This window comes from Garra rufa, chromosome 5 (genome assembly GCF_049309525.1).
Source record: "Garra rufa chromosome 5, GarRuf1.0, whole genome shotgun sequence".
Classification (NCBI taxonomy): Eukaryota; Metazoa; Chordata; class Actinopteri; order Cypriniformes; family Cyprinidae; genus Garra; species Garra rufa.
The window spans coordinates 55,664,770-55,692,564 of NC_133365.1; the positions used below are offsets into that span (position 1 = coordinate 55,664,770).

The window sequence follows — 27,795 nt, forward strand, 5'->3', positions numbered from 1 at the left end:
GGTATGGTGACCGGTTAACTCACCCACACCACTGCACTTATTCCACCGGTTAGAGTCTCACATTCCGCGGCTAAGAGCAAACGGATGTTCTTATTAGACTGCGGAGGTTTAGAAGGTTAGTCTTGTCTGAGCATTTCTGAATGTTTCATGTACATTGTATATCATTTCTGCTGCACTAGCAACATGTGACAGAATTGGTTGTCTACCATTAGTTAAACAAACATCCTGCAGATTTCAACTCCAAAAGGTGGCGCTAGTGCTGCAGAATTTATACCTCAAATCTGAGCACATTATTATTTTCCAGCACAAATAATATGATTTCATTAGCAGTTTTTTACTGTCTGACGTAATTGAGTCTCACCTGGGCACGCTCGGTGGAGCGCGGTTAGGCCGGGATGGGACCTGAGGAGGGGGCCCACCGAAGGGGTCCGGAGAGGCTCCCGGGCGGGAGGGAACGGGTGGCCCGCCGGCAGCAGGGGGGCCCGGGGCCGAGCCACGAGAAACTGGGCGTGCCGGAGGCCCTGGAGGAGGGGCCCGTCTCTGAGGGGTCGGGCTGGTCGCCGGAGACCTAACGGAGAAATATTAATTAATTAATAACACATTTCTCTTTTGTGATAACATATACTTTTGACTTAGACTTAATCAAAGTCAATCTTATTTTATTTACCACTACATAGACTGTTTTGCATCACATTCTAAAAGTTAAAGGTAAAGAGCAACAAAGGTAAAAATCAATCAAAATCACTAGAAATCAACTTTTCTTAGTTACATATTTAATTGTATGCATCTCTTAGGATTCTGTGGTGGCCAGTAAGTTAATTTCATATACCAGCAGCAGGTGGCGCCACTGTCCCAGTCTGTAACTTAGTAACATATTCATGGTGGAAGTGGCTTATTATGGCACAGAGTGGACCTCATGAATATTAATGAGCTCTTGCTGACATTGCTTGGAACCTTTCTGAACTGATCTCTTAGATAACGTAATTAATATTCATGAGCCCAGCATGAACCCAAACAGGATGAGTAAATTCTTACAATGAGTATCAGGGCATGGTTTTGCCTACCAGAATACCATGGTTTTGCCATAGTTTAACCATGGTATTTGTAGTCAAACTGTGGTTATACAAATAAATTAATAAATAAAACATGGTTGCTATACTTTTACTATAATAAAACCATGTTTAATTTTTATATGAGCTTTGTATTTATGTACACTTTATTCTTTGTTTTGTTTTTGTAACTGCACTGCCTCATGGTTTGATATTTTTTACTGTTTCATAAAAAAAATCTGAAAAAAGATCCCATCGAGGTTCCGATCTGAATAAAATGATTTGCAAACCTGCATCGAAGTTCTGATCTGACTCAAATGATTCACGAAGCCCCGTCGAAGTTCTGATCTGAATCAAATGCTTCGTGAACCCCCTTCAAAGTTCAGAGTGTTGGGAGTTTGCCAATCATTTGATTCAGATCAGGGCTTTGGTGCAGTTTTGCAAATCATTAAAATCAGAACGGAACTTCAGAGCGTGAATCACAAATAATTTGCGAAGTTCCGATCTGAATCAAATGCTTCGCAAACCCCCAAAATACTGATCTGAATCAGATGATATGCGAACCCCCATCGAAGTTCTGATCTGAATTAAATGATCTGCAATTTTTTCGCTCTGAAGTTTCGATCTGATTTTAATGATTTGCAAACCCGCACCAAAGTCCCGACCAGAATCAAATGATTTGCGAACCTCATCGAAGTTTGTCTTCTAAATTCTACACCCTTGCATAAATGAATAAAATATAATTATTATTATGTTTTATACTAATAAAATATTTAAATTAAATATTTAATACAGTATAGGATATTATACTACTCTTTAACCTTGATCTGGAGTTTTTTTTTTAATAATAATAACCTAAATTAATATTTAGAAACATTACATTCTGATTTTAAATAGTGAATAGGAGCAGAGAAATATCTCAGTAAGATATTTAATGCCTATTTTTACATCAAGACCTTAATTCCCCACTGGAGTCCTAATTTTCTCGATCAGCCCATCTGTTTATCCATGTGCCATCCATCTGTACTCTCCGTCTTGAACGCACCTTCCTCCGGAGCCGGTGCGCTGCACCTGGAGCCAGGAGTCGTCCACAGGCGGAGGCAGAGTGGTGGAGATGGTGGTGGTGCTGATGTCACCGATTATGTTCAGTGCTTCTTTGAGAGCGTGGTACATGCGAAGCATCTCGTCACGCCGCTGCGCCTGTTCGGCCGACTCCTCCATCAGAGTGTTCTGATCTCCACACGAGTACAGCTGAGCCAACAGCTCCGCATTGATGAACTCCTTCGTCTGAGAGATCAGATGTTAGGATAACAGTCAGGAAAATTTTACTTTTAAAAAATTTTCAAAAGGAGGATTTTTATTTTAATATACTTTGAAATGTAATTTATTTCTGTGAAGCAAATCAGAATTTTAATCAGCCATTAATCAGTCTTCAGTGTCACATGATCTTTCAGAAACCATTCTAATATACTGATTTATTACTTTTTATGATCAATGTTGGAAACAGTTGTGCTGCTTAATATTTTTTGGAACCTGTGATACTTTTTTTCAGGTTTCTTTGATGAATAAAAAGTTAAAAAGAACAGCATTTAGTCAAAATTGGAATATTTTCTAACAATAATGTCTTTACTATCACTTTTCATCAGTTTAACACATCCTAGCTGAATAAAAGTATTAATTTCTTTCAAAGAGAGAAGGAAATAAAAAAAAAAAGTCTGACCCCAAACTTTAAAAGCTTACAAAAGTTTTCTATTGTAAATAAATGCTGTTCTTTTTAAAGTTTTATTTATCAAAGAATCCTGAGAAAGTATCACAGGTTAAAAATAAATAAATAAATTAAGCAGCACAACTGTTTCCATCAGTGAATGATCATATGAAACTGAAGACTGAAGTAATGATGCTGAAAATTCAGCTTTGCATTACAGAAACAAATTATATTTTAAAGTACATTAAAATAGAAAACCACTATTTTAAATTGCATTAACACTTCACAATATTACACTGATTATCAGCCTTGATGAGCAGAAAAGTCTCCTTTAAAAAGCATTACAAATCTTACCGATCCCAAAATTGTGTAAGTAAATCTAAAAGTTTGCAAATGTGTTTGTTTTTTAAGTATCATATTTGATCTATCATGTTTATGGTTTATATAGTGTGATATAGTGAGAATATAAAGGACAAAGCAACTTTATTCAGAGACTCAATATGCATTTTTGTGCAGATGCTGTATTTCTATGATGAAATTCCGATTGTAATGTAAATCAGTGAGATCTTTTAACAGTACGGCAGATACTGACATAAAATGATGTAAATATTACTGGTCACTCTGTATCTCCAATAATATATCGTAGTAAGATGAGACTGAAATGATTCAAACATATATTGCAATGCAATCCGTTGATGATTAAGAGATGAACAAATAAATGTTTGAGGCTTAGGAACATTGAAAGCAATGCTTCAGGAAACAAACGTTCCACAAAAGATCCTGATTAGATTTAAGACTGATATTTCTACAAAATGATGCATGGAGAATCAAGTAAAGCCAAGCTGCTTCAGTCCAGTAAGTGTTCATCTGGAAATATTACTGCAGTTATTCTGATGTTTACTTGATAAAAATCAAATAAGATTTGACAACAAAAAACATGCAAAGTTTTGATCACATTGACCATTTAGAACCTTAGGAATGTATGCTTTGAATATGATTTATAGGGCTATGGACTGTCTTAGTTGATGATATTTCATGAATCAACCCTTGTGGGGTTTGAACTAACAACATTTCACCAATGCTGAACACAGATGAGCTTCTAATGCTGCTTACGTTAATGATCATCAGATGCATGATGGTCTTGGGCATCAGGTCTCGTACAGTCTTGTTGACGATGCCCATGTAGGAGTCCACCAGGTTTCGGATGGTCTCCACCTGCCTCTCCAGCTGAGGATCCATGGAGTGCATGAAATTGTCCGACCCGTTCTCTTCACCAGCATCGCTCTACAGAAGCACACAGACACAGTCACGCAAACATGGACAAGGGCAGTGCAAAAGAAACAAAAAACTGAAATGCAACTCAAAACTTTGAGTTGCAAAGTACCTTTTCCTTCTCCTAGTGTGATGCAATGGGAAGAGAAAGAGAAAAGCATTTTGAGGTGCATCATTTATCCATTTATTCTTTCGTACTCACATCTGATCAATCTGAACACACACCACCACACGCTCTGGGTAGACGCCGGCACGCAGGAACGACGCCTTCCATCCGTCCACGTCCTCCTGACTCTCACAAGCCAACTCCAGCTGACGGTAGTCCTTATACACGTTCCTGTCATGACATTAGATGTATTAGACTAGTCTTTGAACTCAACATGATAGTCAAAACTGAAATTGATCAAGTAAAATTCTCTTTTATGTTTTTTTGCAGTCAAGTCTTGACTGATTTTTATTAAGCAAACGTCAGAATAACTGTAGTCATATTTCCAGATAAATACTTATTGGACATCTTGCATCTTTTGAGGAACATTTATTTGTTCATCTCTTATTCATCATTGGATTGCCTTGCATTATATGTTTGGATCAGTTCAATCTCATCTTACTAATACATATATAAAAGGAGATATAGAGTGACCACTAATATTTAGATCATTTTTATGTCAGTATCTGAGAAAGATCTCATTGATTTAGATTACAAGCATCAGAATTTACTCATAAAAATATCAGCATCTTATGGAAGCCTGCAATAAATACAAAAGGTCACTGTGACTTTTTATCTTACAATTCTGTCTTTTTTTCCTCAGAATTGTGTGATATAAACTCACAATTGCAAGTTGTAAAGTTGGAGATAATTGTGAGAAATTAAGTCATATAAAAACTCACAATTCAGATTTTTTTTCTCGCAATTCTGACTTTTTTCTCAAAATTGCAAGTTTGTATCTCGCAATTCTTACTTTTTTCTCAGAGTTGTGAGATATAAACAAGTAATTGCAAGTTCTAAAGTCAGAATTGTGAGTTCTGAGGAGAAAAAAAAAGACACAACTGCTACTTTATTTTTCAGAATTGCGATATAAAGCAATTGCAACTTTTTGTCTCACAATTCTGACTTTTTTCTTGCAATTGCAAGTTTATATAAGGCAATACTGACTGAATTTTTCCTCCATATTCTTACTAAATCAGATTATATGATAGTCAACAAAAAACATATGCAAACCTTTTTTAGATTTAAAAAAATGTCTAAAGGTTCAATAATAAACATTGAACATCCTGTTTTATTCTAAATGTTGTCATGTGACAAAGGTTAAGCAGGTTGTGGAAGCTTTTTTATGTTGGCTTTTTGCAGTCATTATTAAGGATTATGACCACTGACCTTTGCTCAGTGTTGAACAGGGCAAAGATGTGCTTGCTGGACATAAAGCCCTTCTCCACATCTCTGAACTTCAGATTGTCCACCTGTAGCATGTACTTCTTCTCTTTCTCCTGCAGGGGGCAGAACAGAGTTTGCTAAGATTAATGTGTGCACAAATGAGAAAGACAGAGAGAATGCTTAGGTTTCATTTTGCTGATTGTGTTTCAGGGACTTTGGCTAGAAATTGATTAGGACCTTGAAGAAAAAGACAGAAGACAAACAAGTTCTATGCAGTTGGTCTTGGGTACTCCCACAGAAGCACATTTAAGAAAAAGATACATTTGCTTCTGTGGGATTTTTTTCCTCTATTTTATCATCTATGAGATTAAAACTGTTTATACGTAGTGTTATGAGTTTGTTCGGATCATTAAAGGAATAGTTTACTTCCAGAACAAAAATGTACAGATAATGTACTCACCCCCTTGTCATCCGAGATGTTCATGTCTGTCTTTCTTGAGTTGTAAAAAAAATATGTTTTCTGAGGAAAACATTTCAAGATTTCTCTCCATATAGTGGATTTCTATGGTGCCCGCAGGTTTGAACTTCCAAAATGCAGTTTAAATGCAGCTTCAAAGGGCTCTAAACATTCCCAGTAGGCTTGCCACGATAGACGGTGTTGACGGTGTTGACGGTGTTACCGGTTTTAAGACGCAACACCGGTGACATCACTTTTCCACCGTGACACCGGCTCCACTTTTTTTTTTTTTTTTTTTTTTTTTAAGTATTCGTTTTTTATTAAATATTTATTTGAATTGAATGGAAAATATCATTCTAAATAATGTACTTAAGACGAGAGCATGCAATATAATTAAAAACTGAACATAGCTACAATGCGTCATATTTCATTTATCACGTGAGGAGTTCGCGCTTATAATAAACAGCGTAAAAGTTAAGCATGTTTGTCCGAGCCCGGGGCACTCCTCCTGCCCAGGGAGAGGGATGTTGAAAACAAGAGATGATGAAGGTAAGACTGCTTGGATATTTAAAGGGATTCTCTTGTAGTGCTTGGATACGGAGTGTGATTGCTGATGGTGAATTGGCCGTGTTAATTATCTGTGCGAGGAGTCGAATTTACAGAAACAGAATGGCGGACGATTTAGTGTCCAAAAGCACCTTTTTGGCAATATTTTGGGTTCAAAGTTTTTTTTTTTTTGTTTTTTTTTTTTTGTAGTTTCGTTGTCGTCCATTAAAACAATTGACGCCGAATTGCCAAATCCCGCAAAACTGAAAGTGAAAGTATAATACGCACGCTATTTAAAAGCAGAAAAAAAAGAGCAAACCCCCACCCCCACGGTGATACCGGTATTACCGGTGTTGTCACGTGCCGATTAACCGGTGGGGAAATTTCCTCATTGTCAACCCTAATTCCCAGCCGAGGAAGAAAGGTCTTATAGTGAAATGATCAGATATTTTCTAAAAATAATTGACAGTTTATATACATTTTAACCTTAAATGCTTGGACAAGACAGGGTATGTCTAAAAACTCCCATCTCATTTTCTCTTCCAACTTCAAAATCATCCTACATCCCTGTTTTACCTTTTTTTTTTTTTTTGTAAAGGGCGTTTGATCTTCTTTGTTTACTGTAAACACTGAGTTGGTACTTCTGCAGCGATGTAGGATTTTGAAGTTGGAGGAGAAAATGAGATGGGAGTTTTTAGACATACCCTAAGTGTTTGAGGTTAAAACGTATTTAAATTGTCAATTTTTTTAGAAAATCGTTTCACTAGATAAGACACTTCTTCCTCAGCTGAGAGCCCTTTGAAGCTGCATTTAAATTGCATTTTGGAAGTTCAAACTTGCAGACACCATAGAAGTCCACTATATGGAGAGAAATCCTGAAATGTTTTCCTCAAAAAACATAATTTCTTTACGACTGAAGAAAGACACACATGAACATCGTGGATGACAAGGGGGTGAGTACATTATCTGTACATTTTTGTTCTGGAAGTGAACTTCTCCTTTAATATGAGTGATAATAACAGTGATGAGAGACTAAGTAACAGATAGAAAGAGTGCAGAGGACTCACACACTCCAGTGAGCGAGCGAGTGTGTGTGTGTGTGTGTGTGTGTGTGTGTGTGTGTGTGTGTGTGTGTGAGTGTGTGAGAACTGTATGTATATATATACTGGGAAGAGTGATTTTTAGTCTCCGCCACACGCGGCTGGAACTGATTAGAGCCGACAGAGCTAAAATAAACCGTCAGGGCGGGCGGGCGGTCAGGCGATGGTGGAGTCTGTAGGCTGACTGGTGCACCACAGCCGTCTGGCTGGCCGTCAGGGGCCCGGAGCCCAGCAGGCACGGCCCGGTATTCCCCTACCCACCAGAGTGAGCACCGCGCCCTGCTGTAACGCCTGTAAAAACACACACCGGCCAGCTGGAGCGGACAAAAAAAGAACAGGGCACGTGATGCTTCCTGCGGCGGAGAGGTTTCTGATTGATGCTCATGAGATGTAAAGTCTCAGTTTGTTTGACTGAAGAATCAAGTTTTCTGCTCCTAAAATTACATAGATGAAAATACTTAATGATGATAACCCTGTTAAAAAAAACATGACCTAAAACTAAAACCAATAAATAAATAGATAAATTGAAATAAAATAAATGTTAACTGAAATAAAATGTAAAAAAATCCAAGTTGAAGTACTAAAACAACTAAAAATAAAAATCATTCTAAAAAAAAAAAATAGAAAAAAAAAATGACAAAAGCACATCAAAATGACTAAAACTTTAACGATAAAATTAAAATGTAAAATATAAAAATAAAAAACTAATTCAGAATACTAAACTATCATAGTTTATCAATTATACTTAAATAATAATTTTCTGATTAGGTAGAGAAGATATATTTATTTAAGTATACTAGTAGTATTGTAGTTGTAAAAAAATATATTTAATTAATATAGTTAATAAATTTAGTTTTTTTTTTTTTTGAAAAAAAAAAACATTGTATGGTAAATGTATTATACAATTGAGGTCAAAAGTTTTGCAGAATCTGCAAAATGTTAATTATTATTTTACCAAAATAGGAGGGATCAGGCAAATGTTATTTTTTATTTAGTACTGACCTGAATAAGATGTTTACATATAGTCCACAAGAGAAAATAATAGTTGAATTTACAAGAATAATACAGTTCAAAAGTTTTCATACACTTGATTCTTAATGCTGTGTTGTTACCTGATGTGTTTTTTGTTTAGTGATAGTTGTTCATAAGTCCCTTATTTGTCCTGAACAGTTAAACTGCCTGCTGTTCTTCACTTAAATTCTTTCAGGTCCCACAAATTCTTTGGTTTTCCAGCATTTTTGTGTATTTGAACCCTTTCCAACAATGACTGTATGATTTTGAGATCCATCTTTTCACACTGAGGACAACTGAGGGACTCATATGCAACTATTACATAAGGTTCAAACACTCACTGATGCTCCAGAAGGAAAAAACAATGCATTAAGAGCAGGGGGAAAAATTTACCTTGATTTTTTTATAATTCTTAATGCATGTTTGTTCCTTCTGGAGCATCAGTGAGTGTTTGAACCTTATGTAATAGTTGTATATGAGTCCCTCAGTTGTCCTCAGTCAGATCTCAAAATCATACAGTCATTTGTTGGAAAGGGTTCAAATACACAAAAATGCCGGAAAACCAAAGAATTTGTGGGACCTAAAGGATTTTTCTGAAGAACAGCAGTCAGTTTAACTGTTCAAGGAATCAAGTGTATGAAAACTTTATATATATATGTGTGTGTATGTATATATGTAATGTAATGAGACTGGCAAATCTGTGCACAGTTTAAGACCTCTTCTGAAACTCTGGATGATTTATTGTGATCACATTTGGGATTTTCTTTTCTATGGCTTTTCCTGAATGTCAGGGGTTTTCCGAGTGTGTAACGCGTGTCTGCTCGGTCAGGTGCTCGTGCCAGCTGGACCTGGTGCTCATCATCAGATATAAAACATACAGTTGCCACGGTGCAGAGAGGATGACGTCATCTGTGAAGCCATAGCAACCGTCTCCTCCACACACACACACACACACACACACACACACACACACACACACACACACACGCATGGAAGTCATCAGAGGGTGAGAAGTCAGACATCAGTGTATATCTGTCATGACCTCTGACCTCCCCAGCTTCCTAAGCACACTCACACACTGAATGATTCTCCATATGCTCTTGTAAAGTTTCAAAGGCTCTGGGTCTTTAAAACCTTGAATCTCTGAAAACGTTGTAGACTCATTTTCATAGTGCCTCCAGATCTGATCTGTCTGATCTCCCACAGTGATTCAAGACAGGAAGCATGAATTGTGTCACCTGATACTAAGAATCCAATCTAACGAGGATGTAAATAACCTCCGGCTGTAGACATACGGAGTCAGATTTACAAAAGACTTCTTATTTTTAGAGTCAAGTTAAGAATAGTTTGCATTCCCTCAAACATTTCTTTTTAATTAAGTTTTTTTCTCTCTCTCAAGATTGTTCTTGAGACAACACTTAAAAATATAAATTCCTGAAAAGTTTTTTGCAAAATTCATCTTAACCTCCAACTTGTCTTGAATCATATTTTTTTTCTTAAGAAAAAAGTATGATGCAAATTTTTAATCATGTTTTCAGTAATTTTGCCCTTAGGAACATTCTTACAATCTTTCTTAAATGAATAGTTCACCCAAAAATGAAAATCTGCTGAAAATGTGCTCACCCACAGGCTATCCAAGATTAGGATGAGTTTGTTAATCAGATTTGTAAAAATGTGTCATTCCATCACTGTCTCACCAATAAATCCTCTGGAGTGAATGGGTGCCGTCAGAATGAGAGTCTAAACAGCTGATTAAAAACATCTCAGTAATCCACACCACTCCAGTCCATCAGTTTTACATCTTGACAAGACAAAAGCTGAAACAAATCCATCATTAAGACATTTTTAACTAAAATAACGAGTCCATCTCCTCACATCAAAATCCAGCCACATATTTCTTTAGAGCTGTTTTGGACTGTTTTGGCTTGTAAATGTTGCTTGATCTGTGCAGATTTCTCTCCTGATTCAGACCAGACCACTTTTTTTATTATGGATTATGGACTCGTATTTTAGTTGGATTACTTGTGGATTATTGTGATGTTTTTATCAGCTGTTTGGACTCTCATTCTGACGGCACCCATTCACTCCAGAGGATCCATTGGTGAGAGAGTGATGGAATGACACATTTATACAAATCTGATGAAGATACAAATCCAAGAACAAAAACTAATCACTTAGTACGAACATTTGAGCACTCAGATGTAGCTCTTTCTTTCCTCACTGACCATAGTTTGAGACATAGTCAAGATCAATTCCCGAAACGTTTCCATTTCAGTCAAATCTCATTTGTGTTCCAGAGAAACAGATGAAACATAAACTAGATCTCATTTGCGATGTTTCTTTCCAACGTCCAACCGCACGGACAAAACTGTGAATATTTTCCATTGTTTTGTTTTGGTGTGACTAATACCAGCGCAATTATAAGAGCGGAGGAAGTTCAGACTCGATTCATAAACACACTTCTCACGGCTGACTGCGGCCCGCTACTCTAATCCAAACAAAACAGCCTCGCAAACACACTTTTGGGACACGTCATGGCCACGTTCATACACTGGACATCAGAATGGACACGCTGTCAGGTGTGATCATACATGTAGAACTAAACCAGAAATGAACAGTTTGAAACACAAATATGCTGCTTTAAGTCACGTGTGTGTGTGTGTATGTGTGTGTGTGTGTGTGTACCTGGTATTCATCACGTTGTGGGGACCAAATGTCCCCACAAGGATAGGAATACCAGTAGATTTTGACCTTGTGGGGACATTTCTCAGGTCCCCATGAGGAAACAGGCTTATAAATCATGCACAATGAGTTTTTTTGAGGAAGTAAAAGTATGCACAATCTCCTGTGAGGGCTAGGTTTAGGTGTAGGGCCATAGAAAGTACGGTTTGTACAGTATAAAAACCATTACGCCTATGGAATGTCCCCATAAAACATGTAAACCCAACATGTGTGTGTGTGTGTGTGTGTGTGTGTGTGTGTGTGTGTGTGTGTGTGTGTGTGTGTGTAAGAGGTTTTGCATCAAAGGCCAGAGAGACGCGGGGAGGCATCTGGGAGCAATAATGCCGCTCTAACCCCTCATTACCAGAACGACTGCGCCTTGAGCCAAGGCCAACGGCAATTTTCAAAATGCGTGTTTTTTTCCCTCTCTTTCTGTCTTTAATTCACAAAGGAAAAAAGCACAGCACAGCGTCATTTTGCAGAAAGTACCTTCATACAGCTCTGTCTCTTGACACTCTTGACATCTACAAGTTTTTATTTTTATTTTGTAGAAGCTGCTTTAAAACTTTAACTTCAAGCTATACATGATAAATCAGTCACTACTCTACAAGCTACTAAAAGAAAGTATCTTAAACTAAACTTAAGCTATTTAAGGACGCTTTTTAATAGAAAAAATGATTTGATATAATTTAGTTTTTATAATCAGAGCAGTATTTATGTTGGTGATCTCTGGGTCTCATAATAAATAAATTGACATTAAATAAGTAAACTGAAAACTACAGAATTAGTTTCCCACTATGGAAAAAACAGACATTTTTCTGACAATTATGAGTTTGTATCGCACAATTCTGACTGTTTCTTGCAATTCTGTGAAAAAAAGTCAAAGAGCGAGATATAAACTCAGAAATGCACTTCAACCTTAAATCTCAAACCGAAAAATATAAACGTATTTTTTTCCCGAGATCTTTTTTTTTTATTCATGGCAGAAACATGCTTGACGAAGTTTTAGTTATTACGAGATTAGAGTTATACTATTTTGAGAATGAAGTCAAAATTACAAGAATTAATTAGTAGCAATTATGAGATTGAAGTGCCCAGATTGAGAGCATCTAAAGATATTCCAAAATCGTATTATTCTCGTAGTATTTCGACTTTATTCTCATAGTATTTTGACTTTATTCTTGTAGTCTTTCGACTTTATTCTCATAATATTTTGACATTATTCTCGTAGTATTTTGACATTATTCTTGTAGTATTTCCACTTTATTCTCGTAATATTTCCACTTTATTCTCATAATATTTTGACTTTTTTCTTATAATATTTCAACATTATTCTCGTAGTATTTCGACATTATTCTCATAATATTTCGACTTTACTCGTAATATTTCGACTTTATTCTCATGATATTTCGACTTTATTCACGTAATATTTCAACATTATTCTTGTAGTCTTTCGACTTTATTCTCGTAGTATTTCGACTTTATTCTCATAATATTTCGACTTTACTCTCGTAATATTTAGACTTTATTCTCATGATATTTCGACTTTATTCACGTAATATTTTGACTTTATTCTCGTAGTATTTCCACTTTATTCTCATAATATTTTGACTTTACTCTCGTAATATTTCGACTTTATTCTCATAGTATTTCCACTTCTATTCTCATAGTATTTCCACTTTATTCTCGTAATATTTTGACTTTATTCTCATAATATTTCCACTTTATTCTTGTAATATTTCCACTTTATTCTTGTAATATTTCCACTTTATTCTCGTAATATTTTGACTTTATTCTCATAATATTTTGACTTTATTCTCATAATATTTTGACTTTATTCTCGTAGTATTTCCACTTTATTCTTGTAATATTTCCACTTTATTCTCATAGTATTTCCACTTTATTCTCGTAATATTTTGACTTTATTCTCATAATATTTTGACTTTATTCTCATATTATTTCGACATTATTCTCGTAGTATTTCGACATTATTCTCGTAGTATTTCCACTTTATTCTCGTAATATTTCCACTTTATTCTCATAATATTTCAACTTTATTCTCATTTCAACTTTATTCTCGCAATATTTCCACTTTATTCACATAGTATTTCGACATTATTCTCGTAGTATTTCGACATTATTCTCGTAATATTTCCACTTTATTCTCATATTATTTCGACATTATTCTCGTAGTATTTCGACATTATTCTCGTAATATTTCCACTTTATTCTCATAGAATTTCGACTTTATTCTTGTAGCATTTCGACTTTATTCTACTAATATTTTGACTTTATTGTGAAATACTGAAAATTACTTCTTTAATCTCATAATCTTAGATTTTTATTTTTTAACGTGGCATTAAAAAGCCATCATACATATGAAACTACCTTGGCAAAAAAAAAAGTAAATAAAAAAAAAATATATATATATATATTATTTATATATTTTGCAGTATTTTGCTGGCTATTTATATAAAGTTAAACTTCTGTACCACTAAACCATATCGCGAACCTCAACTGCTTGATTGCTTGTATTGCTGCAAAATCTGCCCAGCTCTAATCTGCTAAATGTAACTATAATGCATGAAGTTATTAAGATAATATAAACATTAACATCATGATTTTCTGCGAAGATGCTTTGAAACTGTGTATTGTAAAAAGTGCAGCATTTAAACAAATTTGACTTCACTGCTTCTAGTTAGTTTCCCTTCAGCATTGTAAAGCCAAAAGCCTTTTGCTGAGCTCATATGACTGGAAACTTGGAAAGAAAAGATCCGTCTATGCTACAACAAAGAGAAAGAAGTATGAAAGAAAAGAAAAAAAGCAACAGCAAAGAATCAGTTCTGGTTAGCGCCTGACGGGTCGTCACAAACCATATGAACACACGCTAATGTCTACAGCAGCGGCGGCACAGGCATGTTAACTGCATTAACCCTTTAGTGTCTTGCTTTAAAGTCTGCAGTCAAACAGCCTCACACGTAGGTGGAAAGGACGACAGCCGCCCCCCATTGCCAAGGTCAGACGCTGACATCCGACATGCATTTCTGCATGCTCAGTTTTTATCTGTTCAGCAAGAAACAAGCATTGCATAATGCAAAGATGTGAAATCTCAAAGTTTACATACTTGCATAGAGTATATTTGAGGACTTTTGCATCTGTGACTGACTCCTGCATTGCATTCAAGGGAAACATTTGATCACTGCATGCACTGCCTGGATTTTTAAGACAAATGGTTGAAAGTGGAAAAACTGGGCAACATCTTGTTTATTTTAGAATGCAAAGAAATGTACTTTTGTGAAACATCTGTTATCTGAAATAACATTGGAGTGTGTCTGGGTTTGCTGGCAGAAGTAAAGCTCTAGTGTGTCGAGCCAAAATGAACTGAACGTACTGAGCTCTATCATTGCCACTCTCATAAAGAACATAAATGTTCCCGACAGCCGGGAGAAGTTTAATGAGAGGACGACGGTTTGTTAGCAGTGAAGGGAGGTGTCGCAAACAGACGTTTTTTCTGGAACTTCACAGTAGCAGCGTCTTTGAGGCATTTGCATCCTCTCAGTGTTTACTGAGAAGTGCTTTAGAGTTGCACGGGAGATGGTTTTGCATTAGGATTTTCTGTACTGCATTAAATATGTTAAGTGAATTTGATTTAAACCAAATTAAAATGAGCTCATTTCAAATAAAACAGACAAAAAAAATGCAAATGTCAAATTTAGTCGTCAAATTCAACCCATTAGTTCATGTGAGTAAATAAAACAATAGTTACAATTATTTTTTCCCTTCTATTCTGTCTTGTTTTCGAGTTAAAATAAGCCCTATTAACATTAACCACAAATAATCACTTGTGGTAATGGTTCGAATTTGACATTTAATTTGTTAAAGGATGTTTAAAAAACAAAAAACAAAAAACAAGATCAATTTGCATGAGTAAAATAAATTAAATAATGTATTTTATTTATTTTATTATGCGTTTAATTAATTACATACACTAATATGTTAAATTCTCAAGTTAAAACGTTTTTTAAAAATGAAAGCTTTTTATTGATTTGCTTTAATGAATTATTAATTTAATTAATCATATGCACTAGTGTAAATTCAATGTCTAGTTTTTTTATTTCATTTTAATTCAATAAAACATATCAAAAATACTTTTGCATGAGTTTTCCAGTTAAAATGTTTTTTTTATATAAAAACAAAACAAATATATTAATATAATTAAGCAATGCAGTAATGTGTAAAAGTTTTACATTTTTGTGAATTTTCCAGTTAATTTATTATTTTTTTTAAATTAAACTAATACTTTTTATTTCATGTTATTAATGTAATTAACCATATGCAGATGCGCTAATTTGTTAAAACTTTTTTGTGAATCGTCCAGTATTTTGTTTTACGTATTTTTAAAATTAAACTTACACTTTTTATTTCATGTATTTTTAATTTGATTAATCATATGTGTGCTGATGTGTTTAAATCTTTTACATTTTTCTAAATATTTCTGTGAATTTTCCAGTTAAAATTATTATTTTTTTATTTTTAAAAATTAAACTACTTTTTAATTAATGTAATTAATAATATGCACCAATATGTTAAATCTTTTAAACTTTTCTAAACATTTTTGTACATTTTTTTCCACTTTAAAAATCTAAAAGTCTTTAAAACCAGACAAAACTATCCACAGAGAGTGTGTTTCTTGCAGTGGTCCTGTCAGGACTGCTGAGCCAGCTCCCCGCGGAGGCGTTTCTGAGTCCTGCTCGGGTCTGAGAGGAGAAACCGTAGCTAAAGCAAACACAGTCACCACCCAGAGCACCCGCCCGTGACTCACTACCCACAATACAACACTCACACCACATCACTGCAGTCCAGAAGAACGAGAGCTGGACAAATGGGTGGAGATCAACTAGAGAACAAGAGTCTGAAGTGAGTCAGAAATGACCTGATTTTTTTTTTTGCTCAAGAAAACGTGAGTGCCGGTTGCTAGGGTCTTATGGGCGGTTGCTAGGTGTTTTCTGAAGCACAAACACTGAACTTTAGTACTCCGTATTAGATCTGTAGTTGTTAAGCAAATCTAACTAAGCACTAGTAAGATGAACTTAAACGCCACTGAAAAGAGTAACAAAACTCGAAATGTTTACGTCATTTCCATTCTCTCAGCATAAAAGCATCACTTTTAACTTTTAATGTTAATCAGAAGTATTTAGAGTTGCACTGGAAGTGGTTTTGTAAAGTGAGGATTAGGGTTTTATGCACCAAATAAAACATGTTTTAGTTTAGTGGATTTGATTCAACACCACATTGACTGCTAAATTCACCAAAAACACACTGTATTAATTTTTTACAGGTGGAAAAAAAGCACAAATGTTCTGTCAAAATGTAACTTATTAACTGAATTAACCATGTGCTAATGTGTTAAATGTGACATCTAAAATTTATTTAATTCGAAATTTTGTGGGGGGTTTTCTGCTAAAATATGCAATGATCCTTCAACTTTCACAACAAATCATCACATTCACAAATATATTAAATTTGACATCTAAATTTTATACAAGATGTTAACATATTTTGACTGAAGAATTTATGCGAGCAAAAAAAAACTAACTAAAATATGTAAATTATAAATAAAGTAATGATTTTAATTCATTATTAATTTAATTAATCATATGCACTAATGTGTTAAATTTGACATCTCAAATTGGTCATTTAATTTTAATTAAGCGCGTGAAAACATTTTTGTGAATATTTCTGTTAAAATGTCAAATATAATATAGATTAGCCAATTAAATAAATTATGTGATTTAAATAAATAAATGGTAAATTAAATAGCAAAAATTGCAGGGTTTTTTTTGCTCATATAATAGAAATTGTATGAAAATTGATCTTGTTTCCCAATTAAAATAAGATATTTTAACATTTACTGTAAATAATGACATGCACTAATGTATTAAATCAAATATGAATTAATCGTGTGTGCGTATGTATTAATTTTGACTGTAAAACTGTTGAACTCTATCAAGAACAATGCACCTGTAGTATATTAGCAACTGACTGTGTTCTGTGTTTTATATATTTCATATTTTTCTATCTATATATGGTCTTATTTTGTAAACAATGTACGTTCTTAATTGTTTGTTTGTTTTATTTATTATTATTGTCTGCTTAGAGCAACTTTGTAGCACTTTTTTGCCCAAGACAAATTTCCTCTCGGTGACAAATAAAGTTTATCCTCATCCTTATCTAAAATGTATTTAATTTTAACTTTTAAAAAAGGATGTTTACAATTTACGTAAGCAAAAAAAAAAAATTATGCTAAAATATGCAATTATCCCTTAGCATTCACAATAAATCACGTTCATTATTAATTTAATTAATTCTATTCACTGTTAAATTTGACATTTAAAATTGTTAATTTAATTAAGCGTGTGAAAGCATTTTTTAAATTTTGGTTAAAATGTCAAATATAAAATAGATTAGTCAATTAGTGCATGTGATTAAATAAACAAATAAGAAATTAAATTGCAAAAGTGAATAGATTTTTTTTCTAATAAAAATATTCAGTGATCCTTTAACATTTACTGTAAATATTCCCAATGCACACTGAACATTAATACTTAGTAGGACTGTAGTTTATCATCTTAAAGTAAACCAAACTAAGTGCACTAGTAAGATTAACTCAAATAAGAGCAGCATCCGTAAGAACCGTCCCCCGATAGGCCGTTAACGTCAGTCAGCCGTAATTCGGCCGTTGATGGAGCGGCTTTATATGCGATCTCCCGTGGGTCGCTCCTTCTAGCCTCCCCGTTACCTCCCACATCAAATCTGGTCCTGATTTCGACCCAGTTACCCAACGTACACATGTGGGGGAATGGAGGGGCGGCGCGGGTGGTGCTGGGGGGGTCGTCCAGCATAAAGGCCTCTTTATTCAAGCCGGACAGGGAAAGGAAATCGGCTTCAGAAGAAAAAACACGCCAGCGCGCCACAGGCCCGCACATCTGGAGTTATTACAAGCCCGCCGTCTTGCCAAGAAACTCCGACATTCCTGCAGCGCTACAAAGCCACGCAGCTCCACACACACACACACACACACGCACACACACACACGCACACACACACGCTCACACACATACTGCAAAGATGCTGTACTATCTGTCAGTTGTAAAGGTAGGAAACGCATTTATTGTATATGGCTTTATTTGTGTGTAGTTCACACAGCATTTTAAAAATGGCGCTTGTGGCGCTGTGTTGAAAACAGTTGTGCTGCCCAGTATTTTTGTGGAAACCATCATACATTTTATTTTTCAAAATTCACAGATGAATAGAAAGTTCAAAAGAACACCATTTTTTTTGCAATGGAAACCTTTTGTAATGTTTCTACTGTCACTTTTGATTAGTCCACTACGTCCTTGGTAAATAAAAGTGATCATGTTTTTTTAAAGTATAGTGCATTCTGATTCCTTCTTGACTTTAAAGTGCGTACAACTTTAAATCACACTTCACATAGCATTTTAAAAACAGCGCTCGTGGCGTGAGATGCTGGAAAAACAACACAATACGCAATGCAATGGGCCTCGCTTGAGGACGTTTTGCATTGAAAACAGTTGCACTGGATAAAAAAATTCTTATAATTTACTCACCCCCATGTCATCCAAGATGTTCATGTCTTTCTTTCTTCAGTCAAAAACAAATTGAGTTTTGTTTTTTGTTTTTTTGAGGAAGACTTTCCAGGTTTTTTCTCCATACAGTGGACTTCAATGGTGCTCAACAGATTCAACAGACTTTATAAAAAAAACTGACTTTATAAAAAAAGATAAAACGATTTTGAAGTTGGAGGAGAAAATGAGATGGGAGTTATTAGACATACCCTAACTGTCTTGAACCAGAATATCTGGGGTTGGGATCATTTAGAGCCCTTTAAAGCTGCATTTAAACTGCATTTTGGAAGTTCAAACTTGCGTTATATGGAGAGAAATCTAAAAAACCTGAAATGTTTTCCTCAAAAAACATAATTATTTTATGATTGAAGAAAGACGTGAACATCTTGAATGGCAAGGGGGTGAGTAAATTGTAATCAAACTGTAATCAAACTGTAATCAGAAGTAAGTCATATCTGACAAAACCTGCCTAAAAAATTAAAAATGATTCATAAATAAAGTAAATACATTGTACATGATACATCCTCATTTAGAGTGTGTGTGTGTGTGTGTGTGTGTGTGTGTGTGTGTGTGTGTGTGTGTGTGTGTGTGTGTGTGTGTTTGATTGACAGTCCTTTGAGGCCTTTGGGAGGGTTGCTGGTTCATATGCATCCAGGTTTTTCTTTTTCTTCATTCATGTCTTTTGTGAGTCACTGCTGCTCGTGTGGTAATAGGAAGCAGATCCAGTATCACCAGCGCTGCCTGCTTCCCCCAAACCCCCGAAAACACTCTAGAAGACGAGGGAACTCACTTTGAGAAAAGTCAGGTTGTGCAGAAATACATCTGCCCCGAGATGTCAAGAGGAAGTGATGTCACTGAGACGCTTGTTGATCATTTAGACAAAGAATGATGAGGGTCTCGACCTCAGCCACCGGAGGAGAAGAAAACATGTGTGTGTGTGTTTGAGGACTTGTGGAAGCATTCTGCAGCTTTCTGAGCTCATTAGTGACTGTTTTACTTCTGAGTCGGACTGTGTTAGTTTTGGGGCTAGGAGTGCTGGGAAACCAACATCGCCAGCCCACGATAAAATAAATACACAAGAGAGAGTGTGTGTGTGTGTGTGTGTGTGTGTGTGTGTGTGAAGGAGACTTTGTGTTCGCAGACAGATGAAAGTGGACCGCAGCGCCCCCCTCGCTGTCTCTGCCCCACATGCTCCTAGTTAGAGTGACCCAAACCAGTTAACCACACACACACATTTCTTTGAAAGTCAATGGTTTTATGAGGAGCAGCCCTCTCTTGGCGAGTGTGTGTGAGTGTGTGTGACAGGTCAGCCTCTGGTATGCACATGTGTGTGCCAGCTTTACACGAGACGCCTACCTAGACGCCACTTTATAGTCAATATGGAATCAGAATGCACTATAAATAAACACGTTCGCTTTTATGTATCAAGGATGGATTAAACTAATCAAACGTGACATTAGGTTTTAAAAAATGCTGTTCTTTTGAACTTTCTATTCATCTGTGAATCCTGGAAAATAAAATGCATGACCACTAACTAGTGGTTAGCACAACTGTTTTAAACATTGATAATAATCTGAAATGTTTCTCGAGCAGCAAATCAGCATATTAGAATGATTTCTGAAGGATCGTGTGACATTGAAGAGTAGAGTAATGATGCTGAAAATTCAGCTTTGATCACAGGAAAAAAATTACATTTTTAACATATTCTCACAAAAAATAAAATGCTATTTTAAATTGTAATAATATTTCATCATTTTTTACAGTATTTTTGATCAAATAAATGCATCCTTGGTTAGCATAAGAGATTTCAAAAATATGTAAAAAAAAATCTTCCCAACCATAAATGCACTGTCAAAAAAATATTCTTGTTCTAAAGTTGTAAATACATTTTATTAAAGTATGTTTTACAAAACAATTAAGTTTCACAATTTTTTATTACATTTTCTGTTTTAATTTTAGTTTTTTTTTTTTTTTATAAAGAAAATTCTACTAATTTTGCCACGTATAATTTTCTTAGTTTTCTTTTCTGGTTTGAAAAAAATATATCTATTTTGTTTTTGCGTCAAGAAAATGAGAAATGAAACTGGCTATCATGTGACAGACACTAAAGACTGGAGTAATGATGCTTTGATCAGAGGAATAAATTACGGTTTAACATATACTTACATTGAAAACTTTGAAATTTTAATAATATTTAGCCATTTTTACTATATTTTTGATCAATAAATGCATCCTTGGTGAGCAGAAGTGATTTCTTTCAATACATTAAAAAAATCTTCCCAACCATTAATGCACTGTTAAAAAATATTCTTGTTGTAAATAAATATTATTAAAGTATGTTTTACAAAAAAATTGTTTCACAATTTTTATTACATTTTCTGTTTTTATTGTATATTTTAAGTAACATTTTGTAAGAAGGTTTTAATCTTTTTTTATATAAAATGATACATTTTAGCTGAAAACTAGCAGAAATAAGTTTATTTTATTTAAACTCATATGCAACTATTACAGAAGGTTCAAACACTCACTGATGCTCCAGAAGGAGGTACAATTTAAGTTAAATTTACCATGATCTTAAAATTCTAAAAGTTTTCACCCCCTGGCTCTTAATGCATGGGTTTTCCTTCTGTAGTAGTTGCGTATGAGTCCCTCAGTTGTCCTCAGTGTGAAAAGATGGATCTCAAAATCATACAGTCATTGTTGGAAAGGATTAAAATACACAGAAATGCTGAATAAAAAAAAACTAAGAATGGATTTTTCTGAAGAACAGCAGGCAGTTTAACTGTTCAGGACAAACAAGGGACTCATGAACAACCATCACTAAACAAAAAAACACAGCTGTGGATCATTCAGAGAACAACACAGTATTGAGAACCAAGCGTTTGTAAACTTTTGAACAGGGTCACTTTTATAAATTCAACTTATTTTCTCTTGTAGACTATATGTAAACATCCTTTATGTGAAATATCTTATTCAGGTCAGTGCTAAATAAAAAAAACGTGCATTTTGTAAAATAATTATCATTTTGCAGATTCTGCAAGGTGTATGTAAGCGTTTGACTTCAGCTGTATGTAGTATGTGTGAATGTGAGTTTAACATGTTGTCCATTAACACACTGGCAGTTCACTAGTCCTTCTTTTCAAGCACGGATTGACGATTGAGTGTAACGAACAGCATCATCCTGTAACCTTTTCTTTGCGTTTCCTTTCTGAGAGACCGAGCGTGTGTGGAAAGCCGTAGGCGGCACGATCAGAGAAGAGCTCTCGGCAGGTCCTACAAGCTTCATTTAGCAGGAAAACCTTCCAGCGCTGGAAAATATTCCAGCCAAAAACACGCCAGGGGAAAAAGAGAGTCAAGTCAGCAAAAGCAGCCAAAACGGGACGGCTTAAAAATAACCGAATTGAGATCATTTCTTTTTCTATAGCGGAAAATTGATATAAATAATTCCACATAAAAGTGTGCCGTTAAAGCTGAAGGGAATAATGATTGGTGAGCGGCAGCCGCGATGGCGCCGCTGTTTGAGCGAAGCACGCGGGACGTTTCGAGGCAGCGATCCAACGTAAATCAAGACGGTGTTGCTTTAACTTTGAAGTGAACGATCAGTTGTGATGCGGTCGTGAGACTAAAGCGAGACAGAACCGAGTTCATGAAAGCATCGAGGCTGCAGTGTGTCATTTTTTACGTGTTACTCATATTCTGTCTGAAAGTGTAGAGTCACACATTGCTCCAAATGTTTCAAAACCACTGTTTGAGCATCCAACCTGACACAGCAACACTTGACTCAGAAAATATCTCTCACCTCATCATCCTTGTACCAGGACAGTGACTCGGCCGTCAGGACAAACCAGTACTCCTTAGCGCCGCCTTTCATGATGCCAATGTTATTGATGGTCAACCAGCCCTTCCTGATCACCTGAAATAAATAAACATCAGTTAGCCATCAAATACTGTACATTATAGTATATACTGCCTTCTGAAACACAAACTGTGCACAATGATTACAATGATTGACAAGCTCCAAAACAAAGACCACAAAACCAGTCTTAATTAGCACAGGTATATTTGTAGCTATAGCTAAAAATACGTTGTACGGGTCAAAATTATCGATTTTATGCCGAAAATCATTAGAATATTAAGTAAAGATCATGTACCATTAATATATTTTGTATATTTCCTACTGTAAATGTATCAAAACTTATTTTTGATTAGTAATATGCATTGCTAAGAACTTCATTTGGACAACTTTAAAAGTGATTTTCTCAATATTTAGATTTTTTTGCTCCATCAGATTCCAGATTTTCAACTAGTTATATCATATTGTAGATGATTTATAAATGTCAGTTTCCAAAAATGGACCCTTAAGACCAGTTTTGTGGTCCAGGGTCACAATTTAAATCCTTCGTATATACTACCTTCTGAAAAACAACAACCTGTGTGCAATGATAAACATACCATACCAGGGTTTCTGCTGGTCTGATAAAGTCTAATTTAACAGTTCACTTGCACAATTTAAAGCCTTAAAAATTGAAAGCTTTAAATTTTTTCTGCCAAAAATCATCAAACTTTTTCACACCCTCAGATTCCAGATTTTTAAATGGTTATATCTTGGGCCAAATATTGTCCTAACAAACCATATATCAATGGAAAGCTTATTTATTTATCTTTCAGATTATGTATAAATCTCAATTTCAAAAATTTGACCCTACAATAAAAGGTCCAGGGTCAGAATTTAAAGCCTTAAATATACTGTCTTCTGAAAAACAACAAACTTTGTGCAATGATAAACTTATTAAACCAGAAACATACTATACCAGGGGTTCTGCAGGTCTCAAAAAATACCACAAAACCAGTCTTAAATAGCACAGGTATATTTGTAGCAATAGCCAACAATACATTGTATGGGTCAAAATGATTGATTTTTCTTTAGTGCAAAAAATAATTAGGATATTAAGTAAAGATCATGTTCCATGAAGATATTTAGCAAATTTCCTACCATAAATATATCAAAACTTAATTTGTGATAAGTAATATGCATTGCTAAGAACTTAATTTGGACAACTTTAAAGGTGATTTTTTTTACATTTAGATGTTATTTGCACCCTCAGATTCCAGATGTTCAAATATCGGCCTATCCTAACAAACCATGCATCAATGGAAAGCTTATTTATTCAGCTTTCAGATGATATATAAATCTCAATTTCAAAAATTTCAAATTTGCACTGGAAAACAAGAGAAAATACTGCACTTTTTTATTAGAAGGCACAGTAAAACTGATTTCTGCATTGTAAATTTTCAATTGCTCTTCAAGATTTTTCATACTGCACACACAACCATACACTATTCATTCATGCACAGTGAGGTGTGTGTAGGACTGACACACATGTAAATGTACTTCTGGATGTTTTCCTGTGACTCGCTTCTGCCTCAAGTGGACAGAAAAATAAATGCATCACTAAAAACCATTTACTGTAGCTAACAAATAAAATTTTTCCCCATGGATTGAAATCCTCACAAGCTAAAAATAGAAATTGTTATATAATATGAATTAAAATCTGTATGTTATTTCTCTGGTCTTTGTTTGATAAGATTCAATGAATTGTTAAGTAAAACAATGACACATAAGATGCTTAAGACTATAAAAACATAAAATCTAGTTTTAAACGTAAGTTATTTGTATTCATGTTGGTTTTCTGTTGTTTTTACTCTCATGCAATTTCAACAAATGTTTCAGTGACTTGTATTTGTGACATTATTATTTAGGATTATTAAGAACATTTTTATCCAAAATGATCTTTACTGTAATCTAAAAACTCTTATTATCGACAATTCTATCATGTCATTTTTCAATAGAAACACTAATTAAAAAATGTAAAATAACATGTAAATTTAAATTTATTAAAATCTAATTTTCAATTAGTAATAATATGCATTTCTAAGAACTTCATTTGGACAACTTTGAATGTGATTTTCTCAGTATCTAGATTTTTGCAAAAACAATTTATTCTCATAACTGGTTTTGTGTTCACATTTATGAAAATAACCCTAAAATACTGAAAATATGACAGAAAAGCTACATAAAATACTGCAGTGAATGAGTGTTTGGACTGAAATAGAGAACACGCTTGTGGCATGAAGATAAAAAGCAAACCCTCTGTAGTGCACACTACACAGTCATAACGCTTGACTGACGTCTTTAGTGACGCTAGGGCTTCAGGGAGACACACAGAAATGAGTTTGATTGTGTGATGAAAGCATCTTATGCAACCGCTGAATACAGACAGATGTAGAGTAGACAAGCATCACTGCATCGTGTCATGCAAACGCATGTTTCATATGAGTCTAATTACTGAGATAAACACTTGTGTAGCATGTGTGCCTTAGGAAACACACGCAAACAACTTACCATGATTTCATCCTGATGCATTGGAGTAAAACAAGAATAAGAAAAAACATAATAGGAAAAGAGAACACATCAGAAAATGGGCAGCTAAAACACGACTGAGTCAGTAAAAGAGAAAAACCAGAGACAAAACCAAACAGAGATCTGAGACACAAACACCAGCCCATGCTCACATTCATCACTCCAGAATAGATTCACCAGACACGTTTATAAGAAATAAATATGAATGTGCCAGCAGTAATAGTTACACTGAGATCTCTTGATAATACTGCATTTAAAATATTGGGTTCACTGAGAACAGGATTGCCAAGTCTGCAGATTTTCAGAGGAATTTGGTTAAACTGTTGCCACAGATTTATTTTTCCCCCACACGTTAAACTTTGATATATTCCATAAATTGTATTTGACTGAAGTGCTTATATTGTAATATATTTGAGCCATTTCATACTTTGCCAATGATAAAATTGCGCTAAATGACGGATTTAGTAAGACAACTTGCTCTGGTAGGAAAACAAACAGAAAACTCTCTTTTCTCTCCTGTTGGATGCAAATAAATGGACTGACAGATAAAACCCATGTCATAGTGAGCTTAAGTAAATGTTCATGGTATATATTTTGGTTGCATTTGTGAACTAATATAAACAGGTTGTGTAAAATTCAAAATTTAGAGCTCCAACTTTTGTTAGTTGAAAATATTTCATAATATTACTGATCAAAAGTGATTATTTTAATTTACATTTTAAAATATATTACAACACAAAATGTATTTTTAATTGCAATAATATTTTACAATATTACTATTCAAAACTGATATTTTAATTTACATTTTAAAGCATGTTACTATATAAAAGAGCTATTTTAAATAGTAAAAATATTAGATTTTATTCTACATTTGAAAAAATAAACATTTTTAAAGAAAAAAAGTCTTGAAAAATTGTACCATAACTTTAAAGGGGACTCAACCCTCTTTTTATTTGTAATACTGTCTCAGTCTAAATTACATTCACACTGCTGTTTTAGGAAGCCAAACTGATTAGAATATAATAATAAAAATATCAATGACAGTAATAGTCATTCATTGTAAAACAACTGCAATGTAAAATAAATGAAAACAAATATTTCATAGGTATATTATTTTTGCTTTACACTACAGTAGGGGAATTACAATAATTATTTCTTAATTTCTACACTTGAAAGAGATCTTTTGAATCTGGACTGCATTTAAAACTGCACTTTTAAGCTTTTATTTTGATGGAAAATCCTGCTTCAGTGAAATCAGGCTTACAAAAATGCATCTCACTACAAATCTAGTGAAATGCTGTAATCATCTGCTATGAAAATAAAGCATAACTGGTGGTCGTTGCATTCCCAAATGCACGTTAAACTCATAGCACATCCAATAAACGAGTTCACTGCATTCATTCAGGACAGAAATACATGAACAACATCCCCAGAACTGCTCTGACGGTCACTTCATTAGCATTTGACCATTCATTTGAGTAAAATTTGTTGTTTATTTAATGTTGTTTATTGTTTGGCCACAGCTGTATCCCTTTTAGCTACAACCAGCGTCAAAATAAAAGTTTGGTTCAACTTGAAGATATATATGCCAGAAATAACTATTATTTAGAAAGTACATACTACTAATACTACTGTTGAAAAATTTCTAAAACATATTTTTTACTTAAAAATACTTAATTTTAATAGCAAATGCCAAAAAAAAAAAAAGTTTAATTTTCAATAATTAAAAGATAAATTAAACATTTTTTATGCCTTCATTTGACAGCCAGAAAAGTTTAAATACACCACACAGAATTTCTGAGGGGAAAAAATTCACAAGGCTATTGTAAGAATAAATAAAAGTAGTTTTTATGCATTAAAATAACTGGACATGCTAAAACCCATTTCACAGGGCCCCAAAACATGTCATTTTTGTTAACCCTTTAATAAATTGATGTTAAATTGTATAAGTTACATGCTTTTCTGATTAATTCCATTCTTATTTAACAATAAAAGAGGAATCTAGAAAAAGTAAAACAGCAAAACGTAATTTGGAAAAAAATCAAACATATGTCCACTGTTTAGTTTTTGTGCTATTCTGGATTGATCTCCTCCAAACCTAAGCATATGCTGGGGTTCGTGTCTCCAAATCATCCAAAACACATTTCCATCATCTACAGATCAATACAGTGCCTCTATAGGATCTACGGTGCGGCACAAAAGTATTTAGTCAGCTACCAATTGTGCAAGTTCTCCCACTTAAAAAGATGAGAGAGGCCTGTAATTTCCATCATAGATATACCTCAACTATGAAAGACAAAATGAGAAAAAATCCAGAAAAATCGCATTGTCTGATTTTTATAAGTAAATAAGCATTTGGTCAATCTCAATACTTTGTTATACACCGTTTGTTGGCAATGACAGAGGTCAAACGTTTTCTGTAAGTCTTCGCAAGGTTTTCACGCACTGTTGCTGATATTTTGGCCCATTCCTCCATGCAGATCTCTTCTAGAGCA

At 34.5% G+C, this 27,795-nt stretch overlaps 1 protein-coding gene across 1 annotated transcript in view; it reads right to left on the minus strand.

The window, feature by feature from the left end:
* LOC141335453 (dynamin-1-like) overlaps window positions 1-27,795 on the minus strand; it is an 88,590-nt gene that overhangs the window by 7,956 nt on the left and 52,839 nt on the right. The window contains exons 14-21 of the mRNA XM_073840925.1: window positions 25,283-25,294; window positions 22,679-22,792; window positions 5,402-5,511; window positions 4,252-4,363; window positions 4,139-4,150; window positions 3,868-4,038; window positions 2,095-2,336; window positions 362-568 (exon numbers count right to left, since the gene is read on the minus strand). Coding sequence (XP_073697026.1) covers window positions 362-568; window positions 2,095-2,336; window positions 3,868-4,038; window positions 4,139-4,150; window positions 4,252-4,363; window positions 5,402-5,511; window positions 22,679-22,792; window positions 25,283-25,294 — 980 coding nt within the window. The remainder of the gene's footprint in view (window positions 1-361; window positions 569-2,094; window positions 2,337-3,867; window positions 4,039-4,138; window positions 4,151-4,251; window positions 4,364-5,401; window positions 5,512-22,678; window positions 22,793-25,282; window positions 25,295-27,795) is intronic.